The sequence below is a fragment of the Thermobia domestica genome, chromosome 16 (genome assembly GCF_964235325.1).
Source record: "Thermobia domestica chromosome 16, izTheDome1.hap1.1, whole genome shotgun sequence".
Lineage (NCBI taxonomy): Eukaryota > Metazoa > Arthropoda > Insecta > Zygentoma > Lepismatidae > Thermobia > Thermobia domestica.
In genome coordinates, this window is record NC_137469.1 from 35,966,493 (window position 1) to 35,985,630 (window position 19,138).

Consider the following 19,138-nt stretch of genomic DNA (forward strand, 5'->3'; position numbering starts at 1 on the left):
GAAAAATAAAGGAAAGTGTGCACAGCATATTTTGTGTTTATTTTAAGTTCTTTTGGGTATTAATCCGTAGAAGGAAAAGGTACTGTAATTGAACAAGTTGCGTACATCAATATATTTTCTCATTATGTCCGTTATAAGCATATATATTTTTTTTAACGGAAAGGTCTATCTTCATTAAGCGGAAACCTGTCTTTAACGGAAATTTTTGCGAGTCCCGCTCGATTCCGCTGAAGACAGGTTTCACTGTATTAAATATCTATACAGGCGAGGATCCAAGGGGAGTGTTAAAGGGGTTATGCCTCCCCTTGACGCTCAGCTATACACTGTATAAAATGGGCTTCAATCCTACTTCTTTCTTTACACTGGATAAAATATCAAACTATGGTTTAGCCCCTCCCTCGATCATATCCTGGATCCGCTAGTATATATATATATAAGTGTGTGTGTGTGTGTGTGTTGAGAGAGGGAGAGAGAGAGATGACTATACACATCAGCAGTGGATTTTGTTTCGGGAGAGACTTGAGAACGAGTAAGAAATATTTGTGTTGTACGTGCAATGCGAAAAAATGATTACAAGTCTATTTCGGGAGGGGCTTCAGTCCGATAGCCATCCCCTAAATACGCCACTGAACATTAGTCAACCGTTCCCATATTACCTAATACAGCAACGAAAGAAATTTTGAGTAAAGGTCAATCTTAATAGTTGTCTATATCAATATTCGAGACGAGACCGAGACTTTCGAGACTGACCTAAGTCTCGTCTCGATTTATAGAGGTCCGTCTCGGTCTCGGTCTCGTCTCGGTAGATAAAAGGCCGTCTCGGTCTCGGTCTCGTCTCGGTATATAAAAGGCCGTCTCGGTCTCGGTCTCGTCTCGATAATTCGAGACGAGACCGAGACTAGTCTCGGTCTCGGTACCATCCCTAAAGGAAGGGAATGATGGTAGTAAACGAAATGCTGGAATAAAGAAAATGGCAAGAAACGGGAGAACCTCTAGATAACCTACGGACATAATGTTTGTTCACCCAGTCGGTGTGAAATGAAATCGAATCAGGGATCCAACGCGCCAGAGGTAAGCACTCTGCCACTGATCCACTGCAGCCACATATTGTTCATGAAGTCAGAACAGCAAAATGCATTCTCAAGCAGGCTGTACCACATCTTGTCTTTGTTACACTACAAAGCAAATGATGCAACAATTTTCAAGGTCTCGATATAAAAATGTTCAAAGAGGTAGGAAAAGTGCTTAGAGTGACATCAGATGAGGTAACGGTATGGAAAAAATATGCTCACTTAGAGCAGTAATTTTGACAGAACCCTGAAGAACATATCTACCCCTGACATTTTTGCACCATTTTTGACGTGAAAAATCTATAGAAAGAGAGACAGAGAGCGAGAGAGAGAGAGAGAGAGAGAGAATGAGGACTAATATGTAAATGTTTTACTCCCCACTATCATCAGCCTAACAGAAATAAATATTTCTAAAATGATTTTGCTTTCCTAAGATTTTGCTTGAGCATATCGGTGATCTTTACTTAAATATCGCATTTACAATAACATAGTGATTCATCGTGGCCTTTAAACGAATTAAAACAAGAAAACACATAACCTATATGCTCATATGCTTTTTCGTCTCCTTTTCGTCTTTTTAGGCCTTCTCCTCTCGTCTTTAGTACCTACTATTTAGTGATTCTTTCCCATCTCATTTCCATCTTCAAAACCTTCTTCTGGTCTCGTCTAGTCATCAACACTAATTTTCTTACAATTGTAAACACAGAAGTACAGACAATGTGAAAAGAATAATTTTGAATTTCAAAAATTAGTCCTGTCAATGACAGGAACGGATCCAGGTTAAACATTTTAGGCGGGCGGTGTGGTAATTAGAAGTTTTTGAGGAGGGTGGAATTGCTCGCACAAATGTTGAAAAAAATCAAGAGCACAAATTCTGTCATTGAATCGGGTGATAGGGAACTGTTATTTACTCTCAAAACAGTAGCAACGGAATCTTTGATAGTAAAAACATATCAGTTGTTGACTCAATGTTAACGTCGTGCTTACTTCTATGTGTAATTTTTTTTTACACGAAAATTACAATTTAAATCAGTTATTTTTACCGGTGTGCCATACCGGCCGATTTTTAAACTTTCGGATGCATAGCCAGCTCATACCGGCTCACTTTAAGCACTAGGTAGGAGTGCTCTTATTCGGCTCATAGGCATTCATAAAGAAAATCACTGCAGAAAAAATACATTTAGAAATGTTTAAGCATTTTAAAATACTGTTCTAGGGATGCTGATGAAGGCATTACTTCTATTACAACATACGCTACTTACCATGTATATAAAAGTGTCAATTGTATATACGAGGGCCATTCGGAAAGTAAAGAACGTTTTGCGCTAGCGCGTGCGCGTGCTCTCCCACCCCCGCTGCCGCTGGGTTATTGACCTGGGCATGCTTTAGCCTCAGTCTGGCACCAGCTGCGATCCGCTACGGTCCGTTATTGCTTCGCTGTGCGACTGTAAAATGTGCGATACAATTACTGATCCCGCCAAGTGTGAGGTTCGTAGTGTGATAAGATTTTTGAATGCAAGAAAAGTGCGTCCGATAGAAATTTATAGACAAATGACTGAGGTGTATGGAAATATAATGAATGAAGCATCAGTTCGTAAGTGGTGCATTATGTTTAATGACGGACGGACGAATGTGCACGATGAGGAACGCTCGGGCCGGCCTTCTGTTGTGACTGACGAACTCAAAGGAAGAATTGAGCGGAAAATTCAAGAGAATAGGCGATTCACTATTGATGGGCTGCACGAATTCTTTCCTGAAATTTCAAGAACTTAAGAAAGCTGTTAGTGATTGGTTCAACAGTTTGGCGGCAACTGTGTATGCCGAAGGCATAGAAAAACCTGTACCACGGTATGACAAGTGTTTAAATTTACACGGCGACTATGTCGAAAAGTAACTTAAGTATCACATAGTATGTAACACAAATTTCGCCTTTGTATATCAGTTATTAAAGTGTTTATACAAAAACGTTCTTTACTTTCCGAATGACCCTCGTATAATGTATATTCCTGATGGAACAAAACAACTACCGTAACACGGGGTTACTTTGCACAAAATATGAAAAGAGTTACAGTCATCTGTCGGTAAATCCGTGAACTATAAAGAGGAAGTTTCAACTGTCACCGTTTTATTTTGGCTGTAATAAAGGCGGTTAACTTCAGTTCTAATTACCGGAGTTCTAATTCTTGTTGGAGAGGTGTAGAAAGCAATTACTGTACAGGCAGACAAAAGAAAGATATCACCAACAAGAATTTCCGTCAAAGTTAAGTCAGTTTCGTAGAATACTACTCTGCATAATGAGACTTTGAAAAAATAGTTGAAATTGACGTCCTGTAAGTTCGTCGGTGTGTATGCGCTGTGCCAATGGCTGCTATAGCGAGGTTGACGTGGCGGGGGAGGTTGGCCCAAAAACGAGTATGGTGTTGATGTAACACGTCCCGGATAGGATATATGATTAAGTCCTCTGAAAGTTGACGATTACGCGTATATCGGTCATGGCCTGTTATGATACGAGCTGCCCTGGTTTGCACAATCTCGACTGTACGCAAGTGACTGAGTGCCGCATGTTGCCATGCTGGACATGCGTAAGTGATTCTGGACAAAATTACCATTTTAAAGACGTTTAGTCTTGTTTCATGACTTAATGCACTGCAACGCAGAATAGTATAGAGGGCAGACAATTTTCGAAGGGCTCGGCGTTTAATGTCCCTGATATGAAGACCAAAAGTAAGGCCTCGATCTAAGATAACTCCCAAGTATTTTGCATGCAGACGGTGTGGAACTTCAATGTTGTCATAGTATAAACGATGGATGGCTCTGCTGCGTCTTTCGCTATAACAGACTACAACGCTCTTATCCGCGTTGATTTTTAGGCGCCAGATGGTAGCCCAACGTTGAAAGACATTGAGTTGCCGCTGCATGTAGTGGTAGGAAAGACGAAGATTAGCGCAGACATTTCAATGGGGACGCCTTGCAGTAAAAGAAGTATATGTGGCCTTTTTCTTTCTTCCGTTTCTTTCCCTTCAGTAGCTTCTAGAATTTGACGTGAATTCAAATACAGAAACACCCACACCGAATGGCCAAAGCTCAGCGGTAGAACATCAACTTAAGATTCGGAAGATGGTGTGATCGATCCTTCGTGGGTAAACATTTCGACTAAGGAGTTTACCATGATTCTTCCTCGGTGTCACTAGGAAAATTTTTATTGCCCTATTGAATCATTTCCCTCATTTCTATCATCTGAGCCTCGGATGTTTCTAAGCCTTAAAATAAATTAAAATGTAGTTGAAGTAACTTAACGCTGCTATCGTAAATTAATATTGTTAATTTTGAGATTAGATTTGAAGGAGGGGCATTAATTATTATATCCTGTTGAAAATTTATGTCACCACTGATTTACTGTTGTGCATAATTGCTACAGTGTAATTTTCTCAGAAATGCATATTTTGAGGGAAAACAAATATAAATATGTGATAAAAATGAGTATTCACTGACTGAACTTACTGAATAGAATATCTGTGGACCGTCCATCAAACTTCTTATATATATATATATATATATATATATATATATATATATATATATATATATATATATATATCTCTGATTATTAAACATCAGATAAGAGGATGATACAACCTGGTCACGGTAGTAACTATCACTTGTACATAAAATAGCATTGCAGCCGCGACCAAGTTGTATCATCTCGATATCGGTATCGGTATCAGGAAATACCTATTGTTAGTAATCAGGAGATTGTAGCACTGGCTCTGTGATTAACTTCTGAATTTCTCTGGATTAAACTACAGTTAAAATCTTTGAAAACAAAATTCTTATGAGCGATTTATTTGTAAAGAATCACTGATTTACTACATTTCCCCAGACTTTAGTTAGTAGTATAGGTCCACCAAGCGCTGACTCAGTTTTCCTTGGAATTTGTTAGTATCGCTTGTTAACATCGTAGCAGAAGGTTTCTACAGAGTTGCCAATGGCCAAGTGCGTTAGGAAACTAGACGAACTAGAGAGTAGATCAGAAAGTAGTCGAGAGGGAGAACCAGTATCAGTAGCAAATAGTAGGTGTTGATAGTATACAGTATCTTATTTTCTCGAACAATTGGGATACAAACAACCGAGAGAATGATAGAAATAATAAAAACCTTTGTTCTCTTCTTTTACTGTACGTTAAGCAGGACGACTCGATATCAAGATTATTTGATAATAATAATAATAATAATAATAATAATAATAATAATAATAATAATAATAATAATACCAAATTATTTAATGGATGCTATGCATGTCTTCTATGTCGCCATAATCAATTGAAATTAATTAGTTACTATACGAATTATAATAAATAGTGTGCGAAGACATTTTTTCGTTCAACACAGGTGTAATGTTTTATTGCAGTGCATGCTATTTGTAAGTAAACATCTCATATTTTACTATGGCTCATAATTTGCGCCCCTTACTTCGGCGCCCGGGGCCGACGCCCAACTCGCCCTACCCACAGCACGGCACTGATTGGACAGGAGATATTGCTTGTGTTAAGCAGCTCTTTGTAATTTGCGATTTCTGAAAAAAAAAACTAAAATTGAGAATAATTCTATATTAATGCTTGACGATATTTTGACGGCAATATTGTGTTGTCAAAACTTTAACTTTTGATATTATGTCATGCAATCGTCTACGAACCCCTTCAATGTATGTGGTGTGCACTACAGTCGTGACTTGATGAAAAAAAAATATATATAGAAATACTATTTATCCTTTCAAAAAAATTATAATGGCTCTGATCTGACCCTTCTGAATAATCTATTTAATCACGCCACGGTAAAGTTGGGTCCATCACTCCAAACTGACACAAAAAGAAAAAATGAAAAAACAAAAGGTTAGTTATTGAGTCTATGCTATTTTTTGATATAGGGCCTATATTGCATTTTTGTTCATATTGACTTTAGCATCAACACTTCTAAAAAAAAATGTCCTTTCTCTAATTCTAATTTCATGATAGCGGAAAGCGTACCGAATTATATTATATCAATGACATTGATTGAAATGAAATTTTAGACGTCAGTATTAAAAAAAGTATAACGAATTTTCGCATTTTCGTCCTTCTTATATCAGCTGTTAGAACAAATCACGAACGCCAATGCGCAGTGCGATCAATGGTGAACTGTATTGTTAGATGTTATCAGTAATAAGAGTTTATCTTTAAATTTCTACACATGAATTCTACCACCAAAAGTAACAGAAAGTAAGTTTGAAATCAAATCTATCATCTTCATGAATTTTAATTAGGGTTCATCTATGCTTTGAAGCAAATCCGTGATAAAATTTAATAATACCTGTATTTACTTAATTGAGAAATGGGTTTGCTTTTATCTTCAAATGAATGGCCTAATTTATATAAAGCGTATGACTCATAACTGCAGTACATTAATTTTGGATTTAGTTATGTAAATAAGTAACAGCACACTTCTGTTGAGAATTTAGAAGATGTGAAGCGTGCTGCTAATAGTGCAGTAGCCTATCTACACTCCATCTAAGAATTCGCAATCCAGTTAGAGAAAATAAATTTATTACCATTTTATGCAAATAAATATTATAGGTATTTGAAAAATAATAAATAATTATTAATAGTAACAGTAGTAACACGGTAAATGGTGTAATAGCTTTTTTAAAAAATATGTAACAGAAGCAAAATATTGCTTTCGTAGAATAACTTTCTCTTTTGTACGTTTTTTGTCCATTAACGACATAGGCCTATATAATGCAATTAGGACACTAGTTATAGAAATTATATTTATGGCATGGTGGAAGTTTCTTTTTAAATTACTGTGTTTTCCTCATACTGTTCTTTCGTAAGTGTCGTTTATTTTTCTTCAGAATAAAATTAATGTGCATGTAAAGTTTCGGGTTACAACGTGCAGGTTTCCTTTTGGCCGTGCAGGTGTAGTTTTGGCGCACCACTAGAAATAATTGTTGAAAAATTGTAATTCTTTCACTACTTTGATTCCTATTGTCTCCAAAATGATTTCCGTTGGGCGTCATGAGAAAATGTCACTTGGCATAGATAAAATTCAAGAGGACCGTAAGACATAATTGTTGAAAAATTACAATTCTTTTTTTGATTTGTGTACAAATATGGTTTCCGGATGAACGGCATAAGAACTAGTGCAGAAGCACAAACCAACCTGTGATAAGTGTCCACTAAAAAGCACAAATGGTATCTAAACGAGTCAGGATAGGGCGAAACTGGTGGGCACAGGGGGTGCACCCGAAGAGAGCACACGCGTCATCGATGGTGGGTATATGCGTAAGCGATGACAGTGAAAAACAAGTGCATTCTGGCAAATATGCGAGTTTCAATAGCACTCGTCATGACTTTACACTAGTAACATTTCACTTGTAAACATAAAATACAGCTTCTATATACTGTGCAGAAACACACCACCGGCGAAAAGTAACATGGTTATCTTTTATATGCACTCGCTTATTTTATCCACCTTTAAGCACTTTTAATGATTTTTCACTAGTAACCCTACTCTTGTAAACCTCAAATACAGCTGTATTACTTTGTATAAAATTTTGTTGCTTGCATAAATGTCACCTGTAAATGTACCAAAATGTGGTGCGTCAAAACTACACCAGCACCCTTTTGGCGCACCACTCGATATGATTGTTGAAAAGTCATAATTCTTTCACTAACTTTCTTCTTATTGTCTCCTGAAAAATATACGCTGGGCGACATGAAATCATATCTCACTTGGCATAGATAAAATTCAAGGTTGCTGCCAGAAGTAATCGTTACAATTCTTTTCCGATTTTCGTATAACTACGTCTTCCAGATGTATGACGTAAAAAGTACCGTGGAAAACACCAACTAACCTGTGCTAGGTGGCCACTAAAAAGCGCGAATGCTGTTTAACTAAGAAAGAACAGAGCGAAGCTATTGGGCCCGCGCGAGGGTGCGTCCGAAGGGAGCAGGCGTGTCAGCGAAGGTGGGTACACAGGTAATGGAAGAGGAAAGTGTAGTGGTAGTGAAAAGAAGTGTCTTTTGCCATAGACACGAGTTTCCATAGCCCTTGTCATTGATTCATATTACTAGTGCTCCACCTGTAAACATAAAATACAGCTTCTGTGTATTGTGCGGAAATGCACTGCACACAGTACTGAAAAGTGATCTACTAGAGTAATCTTTCATATGCAGTCAGTTATTTTCCATCGTGAAGCACTTGTGATGATTTTACACTAGTAACCCTACACTTGTAAAGGTAAGATATAGCTGTATTACTTAGTATAAAATTCTGTCGCGTGCAGAAATGTGTGTTTTCATACAAAGTGTTGAATTTTTCCTGTAAATATTGCAAAATGTGGTTCACCAAAAGTAAACCAGCACCCTTTTCAATACGCGCTCGAGCTGCGCGTCGATAGACAGGACCGCTTTAAAAAGGTAAAGTAAAATACAGTAGGATTAGGTTAGCGTACGGAAGTTTGAATTTATTTTAATAAAATTAATTTAGTGTAATTTGAAGTTAATTGCTGTGTCGCCGGATCAACTTTTAAAGAATTATAAAATGAAAATGTATAATTTATTTGGTTTGTGAGGAAGAGTGAGTGAAAGTAAGGTGAGGGAAATGGTTAAAGTTAAGTTGATACTTGTTGTTGTTAGTTGTTTTGATGTTGTAAGCGGTACTATATATGGAGGCGGAAAGGACTATTTGGCGGAGAGGTACACTTATTATGATTTATGGAAAAGGCAGTGAAGAAATGGTGGGTAGATGACAAGATTAAAACATATCTTGTTTGAGTTTCATCAAGTTATACAAAAATAAGGAGTGTCAATTATTGAAATCGTGTGAAATTGAAAGTATAGAAAAGAAGAGGAACATGTAACTTAAGCTAATCAACTCTAACTTAAGTTAATAAATTTTGGTACTTTTTTGGATGGCATTTAGTATCTCCCCCAAATCTGTGCAACTTATAAGTCATGCATTGTATAACATACTATATAAAGTATTTTCCCACTATCTTCGTTTATGCGTATATCCACCGCCACTGACGCGAATGATTCCTATGGACGCACCCTCTCGATACGGCTCGGGGCCCCGTGCTGTGCTCCTACTTTGACTCAGTTATAACATTCGTGCTTTTTGGTGGTCACCTAACACGAGTTAGTTCGTGTTTTATGCCATATGTCCACACTGTACTTCAGACAATAATCATTACCAAGTAAGCCAGAATCACAACCTAATATTTCGGCTGAGTAACTAAGTAATAAATATATATATATATATGTTTTGTGTGTGTGTGCGCGCGCGTGATCCGGCGATATAGCAGCAATGACGTAATTTCTTGTGTCTACATAAGAATACCAGTTGCAGAGGGCATTGTAAATCAGGGTTGGCAAAAACCATGGTTTTTATTGAAAAAAGGTTTTTTCCGGTTTAATTTGCTCTATGTATTTATATCACATATGGACAGGAATAATTTGTTTCGTCTTGGTATTACTATGCAACAACCGGGTTATGCAGAAAGGGGTCACATAAGCTTAAAGTGGAATCCAAACCGTTTTTTTTAAAGGATAGGTTATACTTTTCAACGGTACCGCTCGCTTATCCGTATTATACACAAGAAACAGAAAAATGGGTTAAAAAAAAAAAAAAAAAAAAAGATTTTTCGAAAAAAAAAAAAATTTGTGCCCCTCTGGTCTCGGCCTGGGTTCATGTAGGGATCTGATTTTTTTCTCAAAATACGTTGTTATGTACATACTACGTGTACAAAAGTTCGTTCTTGTATCTTGAAAACTGAGGTCGGGAGAAATTTTCGACAGGCTGAAGGCGACCCATTTTTTTCATATATATATATATATATATAGAGAGAGAGAGAGAGAGAGATTGATAGATAGATATAAAATAAAACTGCGTCATTCCTATTTGACCTAACGAGCCCTTTTCAGCGGTACTACTTACATGTCCATATCATAAACCTGAACCGGAAATTAAGGGAAAACCGGGATTATTTTTTTTAATCCCACCAAAACACTTTGCTCTCTGGTCCGGCCTAAGTTGACGTAGAGATCTGTTTTTTTTTTTTTCTAAAAGTATACTGTTATGTACACAATACGTGCGCAAGATTTCAAGCTTGTATCTTGAAAACAAAGGGCGGAAAAAATTGTTAAAAGTCTGAATTTGGGCTCTCTCTATTTATACACATATTATAAAAATCTACTGCGTCATTACCGTCTGCCTAGAGGCATGGTTCAAACGTTATTTTCTTCAGCATGACAAGCTCACTCACATGTCCGTATCATATACCTGAACCGGAAAAATTGAGAAAAACCGGAAATTTTTCTGAAAAGATCACCCGCTTGAAACACTTGTTTCCCTCGGGCCCGGCATTAGAAAAATTTGGGGAATACCCAGAGATACGCACAATCCGTATGCAAAGTTCCAATCTTGATATCGTGAATTTTTTTTTGAAATTTCCCTTAAGAAAAAATAAAAAGGCATGCCCCTCCGCCCTCACTTGGCGCCGCCAAGTTGACCATCCTGTTCCAAAACGCACCTGGGGTGTTCTTTGGTCCACCCTTGACTTGGTTGGGAGAAAACGACTTAAATACTTGTGTTACGATACGATACGTCGGAGGTCCCTGGTTCGATTCCAACGACAGACTTTTGGATTCACGTCATCTACTTCGCTGGATTATTTTTATTTTTTTTTCTTTCCTCGGAAAGTTCAATTATGTAGTCTCAAGCTTCCTAGAAGCATATTTGTATACCTTTGTGTTTTATTAAAAGATAAGTGCAATAGCAGATTCCTTTAACCTCATATAAAGTCACTACCCTTGTTTGTTTTCCTACTTTTGTGCAACTTATCAACTTTCTACTTGTGTCTGGCTACGTTTCCATTTCTTGGCAGAGTCACTAGTCTGCGTTTGAGGACATTGCTCACATTCAACTTATTTGTAAATATTTCGAGCGCCCAGTTAGCTTTTCTCTAGCTGACTCATTCGATTGCCTCAACTAAAAGTTATTGTCTGGTAACTACGTCAACGATTATTAAGTGTGTATTTTGTATTTTCTACTTTTCGCTGAGGTTTAGCTTTGCACTTGAAATTCCTCAGAAAATACAATTCAGGATCAGGAGGTGAAGTCCCCAGCGTGTGAGGTCTTCGACTCTCAAAACGTTTTGACACATGTGACATCACGAACACGGTGTTAGGAAAAGGTGAGTTATGGAGTGACCATATTTGGTATTGAGGAAATCAGGAGGTGTGGTTTGAGGCCTGAGTCCGGGAAACAAAACTGGATGGTGAGTGTTTCTCGGGACACTTCGTTTGGAGTTGGAAGAACAGCAACGAGCCAGCGAGAGAGGGAGGAGAAGAATGGAGTTACTAACTTTGAAGAAGGTACTGTTTATTTCGTCGAAACAATAAGTGACTACGCCAGACTAATTACTCTTATACTTAATTGCCCTTACCCTATCTGCTGCACTTTTAAAAGCAAATTTGAGTATGAGTTATGATTTCTAAATACCATGAGCTACATTTCCCACATGCTTTAGTTGTAGAATTATCTTTCAGATGAGATTTATTTTTATATTCCAGCGCTAGTTGCTGGTGGTGGAGAAGATACCCCAAAATCTAGTCATCTATCGGTCTCATTATGACCAAAGCGATAGATGATATCAAGCTAAACATAACTACTATTTAGTCATGTTTCATGATGGAGATGCTTTAGGTTTGATCTCTGTAGTACCTGTGCAGCTGGGTTAAAAAAAAAAAAAAAAAAAAAAAAAAAAAATTGGCGTTTTCACTTTTTTGTTCTGACTACATTTATTTGGAGATTATTTTTATATGTTGCGTTACTTTGCTGAGGACAATGTGTTTTTATCTGATTTTTGTGATGATTTAGATGCTACTGAATTTTTTGAGCCGATTATTACATCATCTCCGGGTCGCATACATTTTACGCGACAATGTTTTGATAAAATTAAAAAGCAATTACAGTTTACGCATTCGCTTTCGAGTATTGACACTGTTTCTTCATTAGATTCTGACAGGTTTGAGTTTACTGTAGACATGGCTGTTGGGGGAAATCAGGATAATATTGGCATTTTGAGTCATATCCTTCGGCCAGAACCATTTTTTGGACGTATGGGCGATGATATTGTTCGCTATATCGATCAATTTGAAGTATTGGCTCAGGTAAATAATTGGACAGACGTAAAGAAAAAATGGATTCTGGGTTCGCTTTTAAAGGGGTCAGCAGCCTATTGGTTTGACACTACGTTTCACTTGTTATAGCACCTAAATAAACGGTCAAAGACGACACTACGCCATAGTAACAAAACTTACCAAAAATTCTAAAAGGTTTAAAGCCACATTCCTTCTTAAAATACTAGTTAATCGTTCATGTTCTATTGTACACATGGAACTATGGAATTCCCTTGTGGGGCCGCAGTTCGTTTCCGGCGCATGTTTCTGGTTTGATCCCGTGGTGGACAAACACGATGTGCATGGATTTAACAAAGAGGAGGTTAATTATTTATAATATAGAATAGGAATATCCCCTATTACAGTCAGAATTCAAACCCCCTGAGCCAGCCGTCATGACTGGAAGATTCTTTTAGTTACCTTCAAAACACACCAAGCAAATTTTGGGATAGCACCTCAAGTTTAGGAGCCAGAGAAAAAAAAACCCGGCTTTATTAAATGTATGTTTTTTAAAAAAAAAATAAAAAAGTTTGTCTCTGGACGAACTGAAATACTGAAAATGGAATTATTTTCTTTTTAAATTCTCATTTTCAGTTGCCAATTTGATTTCTTACAATATGTTTTACAATTAAAGGGCCTCTGTGACATATAATAATAAACCTTTACGTCACTTAATCCACCAGATATGAAAGAAGAATTAGGAAATTTTACAATTAGTATATATTTAAAAATTAACGCTTGTCCTGAAAGAATATGAAATTGATTGCTTGAGCTTTTCTCCCTACCCCTTGATGAAATTCTGTGTACGCCACTGGACAGAACCTTCAGTTGAATAATTGAATTATATTGAGTTTTCGTTCTTAGCTTCCCAGTTAGGTGAGTACCACGTGTTCTCTGTGCGTTTTGCTCAATATGTGTTTTCCTAAGCTGTAAAATATTTACTTTTTAAAGATACTTTTTTTTAAAACTATACGTGTATATATGTAGGTGGGTCCTTCTTCACCTCCCCACGTAAACCCCATTGAGATTCAAGCATTTGTCTCACCGTTGCATTAATTTGTCCAACCCCTTGGCTAAAAATCAGGAATCTGGCTATTTAGCTCTCTCCTCACATTTCATCTGTTTTGAAACATTCACCTCGCAATGCATAATTTATTATCGGAATAGGAGGAAGTAACTCGGCGATAAATTGAAGCTGTATGGAGGACCCGTTCTGACCTTAATTCTTCAATTTTGTGACTCTGCATGCTGAGTGAGAGTGGGCGTTATCGTCAAGAAGAAAAGACCAGATCGCTTATGTCGAATTGTGTTACCCTGAAGAAGAGTTCAGGTTCGGCATAAGCGATCTCGTCTCCTATCAGTTGGTGATGAAGAAGTGAAGCTGAATGTAAGGAAAGTGCTAGTCAATTGGTGATGAAGAAGTGAATCGGAATGCAAGGAAAGTGCTAGTCAATTGGTGATGAAGAAGTGAAGCGGAATATAAGAAAAGTGCTAGTCAATTGGTGATGAAGAAGTGAAGCGGAATGCAAGGAAAGTGCTAGTCAATTGGTGATGAAGAAGTGAAGCGGAATGTAAGGAAAGTGCTAGTCAATTGGTGATGAAGAAGTGAAGCGGAATGTAAGGAAAGTGCTAGTCAATTGGTGATGAAGAAGTGAATCGGAATGCAAGGAAAGTGCTAGTCAATTGGTGATGAAGAAGTGAAGCGGAATATAAGAAAAGTGCTAGTCAATTGGTGATGAAGAAGTGAAGCGGAATGCAAGGAAAGTGCTAGTCAATTGGTGATGAAGAAGTGAAGCGGAATGTAAGGAAAGTGCTAGTCAATTGGTGATGAAGAAGTGAAGCGGAATGTAAGGAAAGTGCTAGTCAATTGGTGATGAAGAAGTGAATCGGAATGCAAGGAAAGTGCTAGTCAATTGGTGATGAAGAAGTGAAGCGGAATATAAGAAAAGTGCTAGTCAATTGGTGATGAAGAAGTGAAGCGGAATGCAAGGAAAGTGCTAGTCAATTGGTGATGAAGAAGTGAAGCGGAATGTAAGGAAAGTGCTAGTCAATTGGTGATGAAGAAGTGAAGCGGAATGTAAGGAAAGTGCTAGTCAATTGGTGATGAAGAAGTGAAGCGGAATGCAAGGAAAGTGCTAGTCAATTGGTGATGAAGAAGTGAAGCGGAATATAAGAAAAGTGCTAGTCAATTGGTGATGAAGAAGTGAAGCGGAATGCAAGGAAAGTGCTAGTCAATTGGTGATGAAGAAGTGAAGCGGAATGTAAGGAAAGTGCTAGTCAATTGGTGATGAAGAAGTGAAGCGGAATGTAAGGAGAGTGCTAAATGGCCAGAGCCCTGATTTTTTTGCAAATGGTTTGGAACGGTGCAACGGTGAGACAAATACCTGAATCTTAATGGGGATTATGTGGAGAAGTGAGGTAGACCGAACCTACACATGTATGTAAATTTTTTTACAGCTTAGGGAAACTTATATATTGAACGACTCACGAGTATGTAGCCTCGTTACTGAAAAAGACGTGAAAGTTCAGAAAATTAAAATAAACGCGAGCCATATTTCTAGTACGTTGAACATGAGAGAAATACAGTACGAAATAGAAAAAAAAAAGTTGGACTTTTTCATAGCAATACTAATTTTTTTTATATATTTATTTTTGTTTTTACATGAATTGTGTCAAAGCATTATGTCATTATTTTTCTCACTGATATTGTTTTGTTTTTATTTTCAGTATTCTGTGAATGAAAGGAAGTTTCGTTCACATTGCCCGAATCACCGTACAAGATTAAGAGTCAGCACCGAATCTTCGGCATTGTACATGAGTGGCGTTCTTGTGTAGAAAACATGGACGAGCATACCACTATCTGAAACAACACCTCGCTCGTGAAAAAATTTCAATGTATAAATTCCAAGGTAAGAATCACTTAAAAATAGACTGTATGTATGTTTATATAATTACTGAAAAACATAAGGAACACTTATTTAAATTAAACTTTCTTAACATCCGTGTCCCTGATAATCCAGAAAGGGTTTAATTTTCAGTTTCTGAATATTTCGGAAAAGTTAACGGCATCCTTTATTCAACAGGAGTGTTGTACTGTATGGGGCGGAAACATGAACATTAAGTAAAAGTAATGAAAAACGACAGATAGCCTTTGAAATGTGAGTGTGGTGAAGAGTGGAAAGAATTAGTTGGGTCGAACCGAAAACGAATGAGGGAGTGTTAAAAATGGTGGGGGAGAAAAGAACAATTTTAGATATTATTGAGAAAAGGAAGAGAAACTTGTTGGGACATTACCTGAGAATAAATTGTGTCATGAGGGACGTGCTAGAGGGTATGGTGGCAGGAAAGGGAGGGAGAGGGCGAAGGAGGCTACAATTAATAGAGGATATAAAAACGGAAAGATTATACGTAAAGACGAAGAGGTTAACGGAAGACTGTGGAGCATGGAAACTTCTCAGCTGTGGCAAGTGACCTGCTAATAAGGGCAGAATACTTATGATGATGATGTATTATTATTATTATTATTATCCAACAGAACAAAGTATTTTCTATGTTGAATAAAGGAAGGTGTTAAGTTTCCCGAAATATTCAGAAACTGAAAATTAAATCACTGGATTATCAGGAAATGTAGGTGTCTTAAGTTAATGTATGTATTTAGTATAGTGTCTTTCAACCATTTGTCCTTTATCGAGCGGTGACCTGGTAGCGTTCTTGTGTAAAGAAGTGATATCTTATCCTCTATAGGTGTAAAACAAGCAAAAGTGGAGAAGGTGCAATTAGACCAGGGCTTCTTTTTGAGTCTTGAGCATATAGCTGTGCTAACAAGTATGCTAGATAACCTTATTCCTAGGAAGCCATATATTTTCATTGAAGTAGTTCCCTTACAGTCCACGTGATTTGGATAGGACTCAAAAATGAAAATGTGTGATTGTTCCAGGAACAGTTGGGTAGCGTAGTGATTAATACACTGGAACATAAGATGGAAACGCGAGTTGATTCTGTATTTCTACTAAATATGTATAGAATAAATATAGAAAATGCTTAGGTTATCATAGTTGAAATATCTGGTTTAGAGTGTTTAATAATATATTCTTTGTGTACCGCAATGTTGTAAGATAATGCATCGTTTACTTTGTTGCAGTCATGAATGCCAATGACATAGTAAATGCGGTGTTTGGAAATGACGTAGTGTTTTTGTCGGTAAGGGATGTGGCTGGGATTCCGTCAAGTGCCTCTGATCCCAAGTAAGTATACTAGGATAGATCTTGTGATATGTATTTTTTTAACTGGAATAGAATAATACACAATTATTTATGCAAGTTATAATATAGCAAAAGCCGCCAAATCCATTTTTTACCGAAATTGAGTTATATATCGCTTGTTATATGTTTCATCTAAAGGAATTCCATGGAAACATTATTTTGTTCAAAAGCTTAATATTTCGTGCTAAAAAAAAACTAGTTCAAATGTGGGACTTTGTACGCGTGTATATGGAGATTCACCGCACGTTTTGCGAGATAACTCGAAACTAAGCGAAATTAGTGTGGCGGATTTTGATACTACACGCCTCATTTATATAATACAAATAATTCTCATGGCTCACTGTATCAGGCCTCCGAACAGGGTGTCTCTGGGCCATGAAAGTCATGAATTGAGGTTGTCGGTCAAAGGAAAGTAGTGAAATTGAGCTTCAAATCATGGAAAAAGTGATTTTATAAAACAACAATACTTATGTAATACAGTACAGTTACTGAAATAATAAATTTTGATTTTCCGTAATGATCCGACGTTAAGAGCTGACGCCATCTCTTACGGTTTCGGATAGTCACAAACTTCCCCCTTTCTACTAATACTGTTTTCAGTTTCCGCTTTTTTCTTTCTTTTTCTTTCTTTCTTTTTTCTTTTTTCAATACCTCACGTAGAATAACAACGATTGCATTATATTATATGCAATGCTTCAAGTACAGTATACAGACTGCAAACTAGTCAGTAAAGTCAGTGAAAATATGCCCAATGATGGGAAACTGAGGGCCAATTTTAATGCATGGTATGAATGTGGCACATTGCTTGTATAAAGATTTCAGCGATTTCATGAGCAACTTCATGTACCTAATCATTTGTATTTCAAAGAAATTAATTCTAAATAATTTTATTATAAATAAAATAGTCATTTGAGGGTAAAACAATATTACAAACCTGTAATCATCAAGAGTATGATTATTTCTAAAGAACTTCACAAAATAATTGTATTAGGTATTGAAATTTTGCTGATAGTTGTACTGAATATACTGGAAATATACTGGAATTTTGAAATTGAAACTCAATAGACACCCTGACAATGAACATGGAAAGTGAAGTCTTCACAACGTTGTACTTTGCCCCTCCTTTCCCAGCCTCAATCGAAATGGTTTACCTCCTGGCGCATCAACGCGAGAGATCGTTTCTCCTGCTGTTTGAACCTAAAACAGTTGGGGGGACAGCCCAGTGCCTAAAATAGGTCAACCATTCACGTCATGATGTCAGAGATAAATAAATAAATAACAAAATAAGTAAATACATAAAATATTTTTAAAATATATATATATATATTTGCGTTGCATGAGATACCGTTATTATTGGCCTCCTAACTGCTTTCTCTTTTCAGCCAATAAATAATTGAAGATGTAGGGAGGAACTACTTCTATCTGGCCCTAGTCCTGACATTCATCGACAACAATGCCTACAAGTGAAATTTTATGCTCTGATGTAATCTCTTTCTTTGTCAAAACTAAGGGGGGGGGGGGGGCTCTCATAATTTGTACGTGAGAGATACTGGCGACTATAATTTTTGGATTGGCGAGTGCGTCTGACTGAAATTTTGCGCCCTGTATATATGTATAATCTAAAAATGGCGCTTACGGACCACAGAACATTATCCGATAGGTTAAAATAAAACGAAAGTGCCATATAATGGTATGCCGTCGGGGGGGAACCTTAAATCTTCGTCACCAAGTAGTCATTTATTAAATACTAGCTGAAATACCCGTTCTTCGCATGGATCAGATAAAATATCTATGTAATCAAACTGAATAACGAAAGAAAAATATCGGTCATTTTCTACTACTTTTACATATCCCGGGAAACGCCCCCTGAGACCCCCTGGTTCGAATTTTGAGGGGAAAAAACTCCTCTGGCTCCCAGCCGATGGGGGCTGTATTTGGAAGTCAACGCCTGTAGGAGTATCATGATTCATCTCAGCGACCACGAAAACTATGGATTTGAGACTAATATCGGTCATTTTAAATTATTTTTACGTGTCGGTAACCCCACGCCCCGCAGGTGACCCCTGGCCCGCATACAGTGGTAGCTGAATTTGAAAGTCATCGCTAATTGAAGTGGCACCATTGATCTCAGCGACTGCGAAAACTATGGATTTGACACTATCGGTCATTTTGGATTATTTTTACAAGTCTCGTATCCCACTCCCCCTTCCGGAGACCACCGGCCCGCAGCCGAATGGAATAAATTTAGTAGTTAATGCAATCGGAGTTTCACTTTTGATCCCAGTGACTGCAAACACTCTGAATTCAACACTAATACCGGTCATTTTCTACTACTTTTACATGTACCGGTAAACCAGACCTCCTGAGAACCCCTGGTTCTAATTTTGAAAAAAACGTTTCGTCTTGGTCTGGGGCCTGGACCAAGGTACCCGTGACCAAAATTTGGTAACTTTCGGTCCATTCATCTGGTCTCCAGGCCGCATACAGACACACTCTTTATTTTATTTATATTAGATTGATGAAGAAGATTGTCAAGGCAACAGAAATATATAATAATATAAAAATTGTCCAGCGGGACTCGATTCCGG

The 19,138-nt window shown here is 37.4% G+C and overlaps 1 protein-coding gene across 1 annotated transcript in view; it reads left to right on the forward strand.

Annotated features, from left to right (window-relative positions):
- Positions 1–6,172: 6,172 nt before the first annotated feature.
- Positions 6,173–19,138, forward strand: part of LOC145673003 (E3 ubiquitin-protein ligase RNF123-like) — an 88,989-nt gene continuing 76,023 nt past the window's right edge. Inside the window, exons 1-3 of the mRNA XM_081742302.1 lie at positions 6,173–6,324; positions 15,016–15,197; positions 16,430–16,532. Of these exons, the coding sequence (XP_081598428.1) occupies positions 15,182–15,197; positions 16,430–16,532 (119 nt within the window). The 5' untranslated portion in view covers positions 6,173–6,324; positions 15,016–15,181. The remainder of the gene's footprint in view (positions 6,325–15,015; positions 15,198–16,429; positions 16,533–19,138) is intronic.